Raw genomic sequence first — 11,710 nt, 5'->3', positions numbered from 1 at the left:
GCTCAAGACACCCTGATGTAGCTAGGAGGTTAACTCTGGAAATCAGCATCCTTCAGATGAAGGAATTATGGAATCTGGGCATCAGCTGGTTATGACTCCACCTGTTTACTACAAAACCCCTAAGGCTTTGTTCGGTGTGCAAGGTACCAGTGTTAGAACTTGATGATTATGGGAACTTTGATACACGAAATGGGAGAGGGGAGGAGATGTGGGGAAAGGAACTACATCATTGCACAAAAAATACTGTGATTGTTGTATTTTGGGGAGATCATCCTTTTCTTGCAGGATTCATGTGGAAATTCAGACCATTTTGGAAAAAAACTCTGCACAACTTGGTAGCATAGACTAAAATGGACTTCAGCAATGGGAGATTCAGCTTCTTGTAACTGAGGAGACAAAGGTAGATGGGAACTTTGAACAGGAATGTATTTATTTATCTATTTTCAGGGGATGGGGACCACCGTGAGTCCCTGGGAGGTAAACAATTTTAAGAACAAAATAGAATGGAAGAACATTTAGGAACATGCTTTCTACGATTAAAGTAATACTCTATGCTACCACCTATAGGCATTTCCTTTCACAAGATTGGAAAACTCAGCCTTCCTTTCATGCCTCTTGATTTTCCTTTTCACGATTTGGATGTTTCCACCATTACCCCATTCAACGTGTTCAGAAGACGCTTCCATGCCAACATCATCCCGTCAACCTCATTTTTAACTAGATTTGTGTTTCTCAACCATGGCCATTTTAAGTCGTGTGGATTTCAATTCCAGAACTCCCCAGTCAGCTTTGCCGAGATTGAGAAAACATTGATCACTGGAGTCCTGGATGCTTTCTGAGCTTCGCGATTTGCTTGCAGGTATTTCATTACTAACTAGATCAGTGATGGTTAACCATTTTGGTGCTGAGTGCCTGAAGCGTGCGTGTGCACGTGTGAATGTATACACACATGCCAGAACTCCCAAAATGCAATGCAAGCACCCCCCCCGCACATGCACCCACATCCCCCGTGCACGAGGTCCCCTGCGCATGCACCCAGTGCATTTATTGGCTTCCAGGTTGGTGCAGGCTGCTTTCCAGGCCCAAAATGGGGCAGCCCCCCTCCGGTGCCGTTTTGGGCCTGGACCAACCTGAACACACACACCCCCGTGCATGTGCCCCACCCCACCCCACGCATGCGTGGCAGACCTGACGGCGGGAGGCACATGTGCATGCACGGTGCAGCTGGGCTGGGGCAACGGCTGGCATTCCCACAGAGGGCTCTGCGTGCCACCTGTGACACGCGTGTCATAGGTTCGCCATCACAGAACTAGATATCATCAATATGAAGCCGGATGGGGTTTGCTCCCAGTAGCTTGTCTGAGTGGAGTAGCTTGTCTGAGTGGAGTTACGGTTTTCTCCTTGGTAGAATACCTAGTTGGGTAATGAAACATCTGCAAACAACCAGCCTCAGAGGGCACCAAGAGCTACACAGTCCAAGCCTGAGCTACAGATATTCTCATCTACTGAAACACTGATCTGGATTATTTGAACATCATTTTTCATTTTAATTCTGGCCCTATTGCCCAACATCACTGTTATGAGAAGGGCAGCCATCGAAATTGTTCAGATAAACAAATGTAAAACATCAAGTGACTCCCAAAGACTCGGAGTGGTAATCTTATCATAGGATTGATTGATTTTATTTAATTTGATTAAGGTAGCAATCACAGGAGTGGTAAGTAGAGCAGGCCTTGGTGAAATCTGAAGGTGGAAGAATGGGTATAGGCCCATCTTTGAGGGCACTTCGAGAACCCTGTTTTTGCCACCCAAATATTCTCCCCTAAATAGGTTCCACTGTACTGTGTTAGGCTGCAGCTCCTTTCCTAAAATCTCCAGAGGCCAAACTTTATTCAATGAGGAGCCACACCCCAAACAGCAACATCCCTTACAGATAATCTATTCTGTTTTCTAATCTCAGCTGAGAAATCTTTTCTGAGCTTTCAGGAAAAGGGTCATTTCTAACCTGCCTGCAATCCCAGATTCCCCAAGAACGTCAGTGTGAAACGAGGACTTCTTTATATAACATTTTAATGTTTATCAATATGTTTAAAAGCCACCAATGCCCCCCGCTTGTGCTTGACTATTAGCTGTCTGCTGTTTTACTCCAACGCTAATGTCACTATCGCTATCTCTGAGACTACCTGTTAAAACCTGAATACCAACCCTACCCCTCTAGGATGTTCCTCCTGGGTGGATTTTCATATGTTTATGAAACGTGGAAGAACTCTGATATGAACCTGTTTCGTGGACTATCAAGTTGGGATTCCCCACTAATGCTTTCCGCATAGTAGGGAGCATTTATGCAGCTTCTTGGCGATGTATACTATATACTAAGCTTCCTGAGATGTGAGCTAGAAACAAAGCTCTTCCCACACTCGGGCACCTGTACAGTCTCTCTACTGGGTTGACCCTCACGGGGATCTTTTATCAGTGCCTGTAGTCTAAGCACGGATATGGCGTCTATCCAGTGTGGGTGTCCTTTTGTGTATTTTCAACTGGGAGCTGGTCCGAAAGCTTTTGCCACCTTCGGAGCACTTGTAAGGCTTTCGCCTGTGTGGGTCCTGTTGCGTTTCACCGGCGATGCTCTCTCATTGAAGCTTTCCAAACACTGGTGCGGTTTCTCACCTGTGTGCATCCAACCTTTTATGGGAGCAACTGTAGGTGACAACTGATCCAGAAGCTTCTCCCACACTTGGAAACATTCAAGACAGCTTCCCTCCCGTAATGGATCCTCTTGCCTCTGATGAAGGCATCTGACCAATGAAGCTTTTGCTGTAGTCTGGACATTTATATGGCTTCTTTGGTGTTTGGATCCTGTTGTTCTTCACGAGGTTTGTTAGCCAACCAAAATTTCCCATATTGTGAGCAAATATACCCCCCCTTTTTTTTTCTTGCTGAGGAAGTGCTCCCCTCTTGAATGACGGGAGGCTTGCTGTTAATTTTTTAACAGCAGTGTAAATATTTATGCAGTTTATCCTTGCACATGTGGAGTAGCTGGAACACTGTGGGTTGCACACCATTTCTGGCTCCTCTGAATTCCGAATTATTATTATTATTATTTTTGCTACACTGGAAATTGGTTCTTGTAACTGTTGATCAACATCTTCAGGCTTCACTGGCTTTTTTTCCTAAATGCCTTTGTGCTCCCGGTGGATTTATTCACTTTTCTTTAACCCCAGAACCCCAGAAATACAAGCTTTTGATTCCCTCCAAACTCTTGCAAATGTCTATTTCTTCAGATCTTCCCACCTGGAAAGTCTTCTCCTTAATATCTGTTCAAATTCTGAGAGAAAGAGAAAAATATATTTATGTAGCTTTTCTCCCAACAATGTATTCAAACAACTTCTGCTGTCAGTTCTAATGTTCTTGGGTCTCCTCACATGCCTCCTCTTTCCTCTTCCGATTGACCTTGTCTCTAAAAGACCATCTCATCTTCCCCTCCTGCTTGGTCTAAGAAATCCTAATTTCAATCATGCTCATTTCAACACTATCTGAAGACCCCAGCTTGGGAGGTCCTCAGCATAAAGAAGGGGTTGCTACAAAGAAGAGGGAGTCGGGCTGTTCTCCAAAGCCCCTGAGGGCAGGACAAGAAGCAATGGATGGAAACTAATCCAGGGGAGAAGTAAGTTAGAACTAAGGAGAAATTTCCTGTTAGAACAATTAATAGGTGGAACAACTTGCCTCCAGAAGTTGTAAATGCTCCAACACTGGAAGTTTTTAAGAAGAAATTGCATAACCATTTGTCTGAAGTGGTGTAAGGTTTCCTGCCTGGGCAGGGAGTTGGATTAGAAGATTTCCAAGGTCCCTTCCAACTCTGTTGTTGTTGTTATTATTATAAGACTCTCTTCTAGGTCAAGAGCGAATAGTTCATATGTCACTAAGCCATCGATTTTAAAAAAAAAACACAGAATGAACCAATATTTTAACTACCATCATAGCTTGCAACATTTTACTTTGCGAGGACCTCGTCATTAATAAAATCTTCTTTTAGCACTAAGCCACTAATTTACTGTTAATATATTTCTTATTAAACACCAGTGGGCTTACTCACTAACAATGTACAGACATGATGGCTGGGTACATGCAACAATATAAGCCAATCAAATTATAACCTAATTTGATTGGCTTATATTGTTGCATGTACCCAGCCATCAATTAACCTCAGCCTTCCCTTGATGGCCACGCTCCCATTCCCAGAATCTTTCATTCCTGACCAATCTGTGCAAAAGGACAGATTATACAATGGGCCAGAATGGTAGGAGGCTCCACTTCTTTATGATCAGGCAGAAACTAAACTAGCTGTGGCGGGGTGGAGTGACTGAATGTGGATTCCCACCGTACACAATTGTTTGGATTTTCGGGCCTCCTCCAAATGTAAGACTCTATCATCTCTATCAAGAGGTTATAGATCTTGTCACGGAGAATATCTATGTGGCTGCTAATAGTCAACATTGAGTTGATGGCATATAATCGATCCATCAAGTGATGGGTCCACCTGACAGAAGATAGGAACTTGGGGGGCAGCTATTCCAATATGATACATTTAACTGGCAGCAAGTCTCAGTGGCTCAGAAGCTGAGCTTGTCGACTGAAAGGTCAGCAGTTCAGCAGTTCGAATCCCTAGTGCCGCGTAATGGTAGTGAGCTCCTGTTACTTGTCCAGTTTCTGCCAACCTAGCAGTTCGAAAGCACATAAAAAATGCAAGTAGAAAAATAGGAGCCACCTTTGGTGGGAAGTGTTCCGTGTGCCTTTGGTGTTTAGTCATGCCAGCCACATGCAGTCACATGACTATAATCTGACATGTTTTCCCCTCAGTTTTGCTGGGTTTTGACAAAAAGATTCCCACTCAGAAGAAGGGGTTCACTTAACAAACATGCCATGTGCTGAAGGACTGTGTGATTTGCTTTAATGACCACTACAAAAAAACATTTTAAAAAAAGCCACATTTTGTCCTGTCATGTGAATGCCTCAACTCACAACTCCTACAACTTACGACCAGATGGTTGTAAGTTGGATGGTTCCAATTGGGGCGTACTTATAGATGCAATTTGCATGCCCCTAATAAAAATACTTTTATTTCTTCTACAGCTAACATGACAAAGGAAAGGAAGTAGCCTCAGTCAGCTCTGTCAAAGTGGTCAGCAGCACTAAATTCTTTTGGGCCACCATTTTGTAATGAGATGTAGATGAAATGGCACAGAAGTGCAGAAAACAATCGACTGCAACTCTACAGCATAACAACCAACTCCAACAGAGATGCTAGTATGAAAAGGGGACATTGTGGAACTTAAAAAAGGTTAAATGGAAACGAAGTGCATGAAAAGTTGATTTATTATGTTAAGTACAAAATTTTAGATGGTGTTGAGAGCCAGCTTGGTTTATCAGCTTACCAAGGCACCAGATGTCACAACTGCACTGCTCAACAACAGCAATTCTAGCAGTCCAGCTTGCCGATGTTAAGTAAGGCGCTCACGTGACCGCAACTTCCAATTTCCTACCAGCTTCCCCATTGACTTTGCTTGTGGGAAGCTGGTAGAAAGTGTAATCACATAGCTGTGGGAACACTGCAATCGCCAGAACTCCAAGGACAAGTCTTAAGTCCCTTCTTTCAGTACCAACCCAAGTTAGAATAGTCACTAACTAGTCTTAATCCAAGGACTGCTGTAGTATTTAAGGCCCTGGCTAAAAAAAGCAAGAGAATCTGAATTCTAGTTCTGCCCTAGGCATCAAACAACAAATCTTGCCAAGAAAATGCAAGGACCAAACTAAGAATGAGGAGTCCTTGATGGGTCTCTGAGCTTGCTTATTTTTCTTGCAGACATCTCATTGTCCAAACTAGGTAACATCATCAGTGCACTAATAACAACCAAGTAACAACCAAGCTCAGAGAGCACCAAGGACCCCTCAGTTCAACGCTGAGCTACGAATATTCTCCTTTATTGGTGCCAGTCCACGTCAACGAAGACTTGAAGACACCAAAAAAAGTTGTTACCCAAATAATAATAATAATAATAATTTTTTTAAAAAAGAGAGTACAAAATCAGATTTTAAAATTACAATACCTGTAAACATCAAATCGGATACATATCGTTTGAAAGATTCATGGTTTTCCGAGTTTTCAGGAACATCAGATCCCCTGGCATAACTAGTTGATGGCTGAGGGTCATCCGGGTGTTCTATTACTGTCGATCGGAAGGGTAAGAGGGAGGGGACTGGAACCGGGGAAGAAATAACTTTCTTCAGGAACCCACTATGTCTGCTTTCCGTGCTTTCTTTCCTTTTTTCTTCATATATTTCCCGATAACATTTTAAAATTTCACGCATTTCCCAGTGTACCCGTCTAAAACGTTCCACATCCGGATCCATACTTTCTAATTCTGATAAAATTTTGTTAACGCCGGAGAAAACACTACCCAACCTTCTCAGACTGAAGGTTTTGGGCTGAACTTCTACGACTTTTTTCACCACTTCTTTTTGTTCTTCTTTTCGTTCTTCTTTCTTTTCTTCTTTCTTTTCTTCTTTTTCGACTTCTTCTTCCACCACCTTCTGTTCTTCTAGTTCTTCTTTCAATTCAATTAAATCTTCGTTGGAAAGCTCTCCCTCAGTGTAAGTTATCAAACTTTTCACGTCTTCGGCCTCCACCTCTAAATCGAGGGATTTCGTGAGCATCAAAATGTTTTTATTTATTTCATCTAAATGTTGGTGCTGGTCAAATTCCTCCAAATTATCCGCAAGAGCAGCAAAGCATTTCAAGCACTTTTTCCAAATCCCTTGCATGCATTTCACGCTAACATCCTGCCATGCTGCTACGATGTTTTCAATACAATCCAGGATATTGTAGCTTTTCCAAAACTCGCTCAGTGTTATACTCTCATGTTCCATTGTGGCTAAGGCTTTGGCAAACACTTCATGCAAATAGTAGGCCTTGAATGCCAAGATAGCTCCCTGGTTCATAGGCTGTAGGAGCACCGAGGTGTTTGGGGGTAGATAAACTACCTTTATATCAGGATGAAGATTGTTGAGATCTGGGGGATGTCCAGGTGCTTTGCTTAAGAGCAGAAGAATTCTAAACGGAATCCCCTTTTGCCAACAATATTCCTTTACCAGGGGTATGAAACAATTCATAAACCAATCATCAAAGAGAAGGGGTGTTATCCAGGCCTTAGGATCGGATCGGTAATAAATGGGCAGTGAGGTTTTGCTAACGTTTTTGAACATACAGGAGTGATCGGATTTGAAGATTACAAATGGCTTCAGCTTGAATCCGGCAACATTTCCGCCCAATAGTATAGTTACTTTGTCTTTGAATGCTTTACACCCAGGCATTGCTTGGGCCTCTTTATGTATGTAGGTTCGCTCCGGCATTCTTTTCCAGTACAACGTAGTTTCGTCCATGGTGAATATCTGGGCGGGAAAATAGTTCCCTTCCGCTATGATCCCATCAAGTTCATTTAGAAAACGTTTGGCAGCTTCTTCGTCAACAGTGGCCGTTTCCCCTGAGACGTGCGTTTTCTGGTAATGAAACCTTTGCTGGAATCGCATAAACCAACCACGGCTGGCCGTGAATGTTTCGGTGCATTCCTCGCCTGCTCGTTCTTTCAGCGTTGCAAAAATGCTGCGCGCCTTATTCTGAATGAGGAGAAGGCTCACCGGAAGCCTCTTCTGTATCTGGTCTTCGATCCAGAGGATGAGGAGTTTCTCCATTTCGTGGATGAGGCCTTTTCGCTGCCTTGTTATACTTACGTTCATTCCCGATGATCCTTTTATGGCCTCTCTGATGCGTTCCTTGTCCTTCAAAATGGCGGAGATGGTAGAATGGGCCAGGCCTTCTTCCCGAGCTATATTAGTCACTTTCTTCCCATCAGCGTATGCTTTGATGATCTTCATCTTCAAATTGAGACTGATGACTTTTCTTTGCTTTTTTCTCATTCCTTCCGGTGTATTGGCGTTCTTTCTCTTGGCAGGTAGCTTGGTATGGGATATAAACATATAAACATGTGTGACTGAGAGAGAGAGTGAAGATGTGAAGTTGTAAATGCCCATAATGGTTACAAAATTAATTTGGTATTACAGATAGTCCTCAACTTACGACCACAACTGAGCCCAAAATTTCTGTTGTTAAGTGAAATATTTCTTGAGTTTTGCCCCATTTTATAACCTTTCTTGCCACAGTTAAGTGAATCACTTAAGCAGTTAAGATGCTAACATGGTTAAGTTTCTCCAGTGACTTTGCTGATCAGAAGGTTACAAAAGATGACCCCCAACAGTCATAAATATAAATTTATGACCGTTGGGGTGTGTGTGTGTGTCATGCAATCATTAATGGCGATTCACTTAACAACCGTCAGATCATGATTCATATTTATGACCATTGCCCAAATATGAATTTATGACACTGCAGCGGTCATAAATATGAATCGTGATCTGAATTTGGATCATGTGATCATGGGGATACCGCAGCGGTTGTTTTAAGTGTGAAAAACGGCCACCAGTCACTTTTTTAAAAGTGCCATTTTATTTTGGCGAACCGTTGTAAGTTGAGGACTACTTGTATACTACAGTAATAAAACAATGGAAAGTTTCATTTTCCCACCCACACACACAATCCAACCAAAACTGAAACCCAAACTCTGAACTCTGCTAGTACAACTGAACTAGTAACACATTTCACGTGTTAATAACTTTCCTGGCCTTTTGGTACCATCTTTGTATTCTCCCCTCCATCCTCCTTCCTCCCCCCCACTTTTCAGCCTTTAGGGACCGGATTCTCACCTGGGCCCTCTCCACATCCTGGGGGCAGAACTGCTTGAGGTGCAGGGGCCACTGTCTCTCCATCCCCATCTTCTCCAGCGTCTCTTTCATCTTCCTGCAGGAATCCAACTTTTTTCTGCCTATCCAGGCTTTCCCTCGGACGCTGGGATCTCGTGTGGCTTCTCCCGAGCTCCCTTCCCGCGCCTCTTCCTTGACTCTCCCGAAGGAGGCCTGGAAATCCCGGACATCTTCCTCCGACGGAGGCGAAGACGGGCCCGGAGAGAGCCACGCCACACTTTTCAAGAATTCGTGCCATTCAGAGTCCCAATACCGGTGGGTTTCCTCCTCGGATTCGGTCTTGATGTGGGGCAGGCTGCCCCTGTTCAAAAAATCCTCGATGGTCTTCACTTGGACCACGATGGGCTCCCCTTCCTCTTTCTCCGTTACTCCTCCTCCTCTTCTTCTTCTTCCTCCTCCTCCTTCCTCCTCTTCTTCCTCCTCCTCCTCTTCTTCTTCTTCTTCCACCACCTCCTCCTCGTGCACCACAAGTTCCTGTTCCTCCATAGTTGTTGTTCTCCTCCCTTTTTTTTTTGCAGTTCCAGTAGAGGGAAAAGAAAAGGAAGAAGGAAACATATATATATATATTTTCCTTACAGTGAGTCATGGAGACCACCCCAATGTTGGGAAGGAAGGAAGGAAAAAGACCCCCCCTTTTTACCTCTTTAATGGGACTTTCTCTCTTAAAGAGTTGCAAAATTAAGTCCCTCGTCGGATTTCCCAGATTTCCCTCCGATGGGATTCTTAGGCGGTTGCTTTCAGGGACTCCCTTTAACCCAAGTTGAATAAAGCCAGTCCAGAAACAGGCCGAGTTCCGAGCTGGGTCGAAAGAGGCCACGTGGGCCGGCCGATCCCGGCTCTCCCTCCAGCGTCCCCGGGAGGCCTTTCTTTCTTCCCACGACCCCCCACCCCCACAACTTCCACAACCCCACCCGGGTGTGTGTGTGTGTGTCCTCCCTTGAGGGGGATCCGGGGCCTTTTCCCGGGTGAAGGAGAGGCCCTTTCCATACAAAGTCCGGCCAAGATCGCGACCGGAGCTCCTCTCTTCTTTTGTCTTTTTTTTTGGGGTGGGGTGGGGAGGGACATCTGGCCTTCTCAAAGGTGGAAGTGGGGTGGGGGGGAGAAGGAGGGGGAAAAAAAGCCTTTTCTTTATTTCTCGACCGATGGACTTTCAAGGCCTGGTTGGTTCCAGCCCAGCGGGGGTTTTAAACCGCCGGTTGCATGCATGCCCACCACCGAAAGCCCGGCTCAATGACTTTTTTCTCGAGATGGTGGTCGGGTGGAGGAAACAGCGATCAATACGACCGGGAGGTTGCGCCGCCGCCAACATTTGTCCACCGCTTCCGCATTACTTTTTTTTGGGGGGGGGGGAGAGAAACTGATTTGCAATAACTGGAGGGGCGGGGAGGATTTCTCTCATTTGCTTTGCATCGCACCCATTATTATTATTATTACTGCCCTGGCCCGTAGTAGTACTAATAGTAGTAGTAGTAGCAGTAGTATTATTATCATCGCTTGCTTTTGCCATGCGCCTACCTTTCTTTTTTTTTTTTTTTTTTCTCCCCCGATCGGGCTGCAGCCTCGCGGGCGATCCGCGTTCTTTTTCGGAACGGGAGGGGGGAGGGTGGGGAAAGAGAGGGCGGGCGGGCGCCTCTTCGCCGTGGCCTTTCTAGACCGCGCGACGCTCTATGGCTTTAACTGTTTGGCCGGCGTTTGGCTCAAAGGCGTCCACGTGCGTGCTCGCGCGCGCGCGCGCGCTCTGCTTTCGGGCCGCGCGCGAGGAGGGTTCCTCGAGGCGGTTGCTCTGGTTAAAAAAAACCAAAAAAAAAATAATAATTGAAGGAGTTAAAAGGGGCGGCTGGGCGGTTGTAGTCGCGTGGTGATGGTTGAGTGGGGGGGTGTAATGTGCGCGCGCGGTGGGAATTCGGCCCGTTTCGCAAAGCATTGCGATCCAGGACAGGCGAGGCGGGATATAGAAGGAATCAACCCGAGCAAGCGAAGGGGGGGGTGCGTGTAGAGCGGGGATTTAACTTCCAAGGCGCAGGAAACTTTGGGGCTGATCGTTGTTTTTTTTTGTTTACATTTATATCCCGCCCTTCTCCGAAGACTCAGGGCGGCTTACAGTGTATAAGGCAATAGTCTCATTCTATTTGTATATTTACAAAGTCAACTTATTGCCCCCCCAACAATCTGGGTCCTCATTTTACCTACCTTATAAAGGATGGAAGGCTGAGTCAACCTTGGGCCGGGCTTGAACCTGCAGTAATTGCAGGCTGCTGTATTCTAATAACAGGCTCTAACAGCCTGAGCTATTCCGGCCCTCTTTTTTATAGACTAACGTGCTTGTGAGGGGGGAGGGAAAACGACATAATTTCCATGGGTATAATATAAAATTAAAAGACGCTTTGCTTCTGGTGAGGAAAGCTATGGCAAATCTAGACAGCGTACTAAAAAGCAGAGACAAACCCCTGCCAACAAAAGTGCGTATAGTCGAGGCTATGGTTTTCCCAGTTGCAATGTATGGCTGTGAAAGTTGGGACATAAGGAAGGCTGAGCGCCAAAGAATGGAGACCTTTGAACTCTGGTGCTGGAGGAGCCGCCCTTGGACTGCAAGGCAATCAAACTGGTCAGTCCTAGAGATCGACCTGGCCAGATCCTGAAGATGAAACTCCAAATACTTTGGCCACCTAATGAGAAAGAAGGACTCACTGGAGAAGAGCCTAATGCTGGGAAAGACTGAGGGCAAAAGAAGGGGACGTCAGAGAACGAGATGGCTGGATGGAGTCACTAAAGCAGTAGGCATGAGCTTAAGTGGACTCCAGAAGATGGTAGAGGACAGGAAGGCCTGGAGAAACGTTGT

General features: G+C 45.2%; 1 protein-coding gene across 1 annotated transcript; it reads right to left on the bottom strand.

The window, feature by feature from the left end:
- Positions 1-5,965: 5,965 nt before the first annotated feature.
- LOC131193463 (tigger transposable element-derived protein 1-like) lies at positions 5,966-10,518 on the bottom strand. Its single transcript, XM_058173632.1, has 3 exons — positions 10,387-10,518; positions 8,815-9,374; positions 5,966-8,010 (listed from the first exon to the last, which is right to left on the bottom strand). Exons 2-3 carry the CDS (start codon positions 9,355-9,357, stop codon positions 6,031-6,033), a joined length of 2,523 nt encoding a protein of 840 aa, XP_058029615.1. The 5' UTR covers positions 9,358-9,374; positions 10,387-10,518; the 3' UTR covers positions 5,966-6,030.
- Positions 10,519-11,710: the final 1,192 nt, after the last annotated feature.

The sequence above is a fragment of the Ahaetulla prasina genome, chromosome 2 (genome assembly GCF_028640845.1).
Source record: "Ahaetulla prasina isolate Xishuangbanna chromosome 2, ASM2864084v1, whole genome shotgun sequence".
Lineage (NCBI taxonomy): Eukaryota > Metazoa > Chordata > Lepidosauria > Squamata > Colubridae > Ahaetulla > Ahaetulla prasina.
Note: the sequence above shows the minus strand (reverse complement) of the source record. Positions and strands in the feature narration are given on the sequence as shown.

Excerpts from the sequence above, each read along its gene's own strand:
- LOC131193463 (XM_058173632.1), bottom strand. The coding sequence starts at position 9,357 with ATGGAGGAACAGGAACTTGTGGTGCACGAGGAGGAGGTGGTGGAAGAA. Across the intron at positions 8,011-8,814 it reads AGGATGTGGAGAGGGCCCAG|CTACCTGCCAAGAGAAAGAA; the intron begins GTGAGAATCCGG and ends TCCCATACCAAG.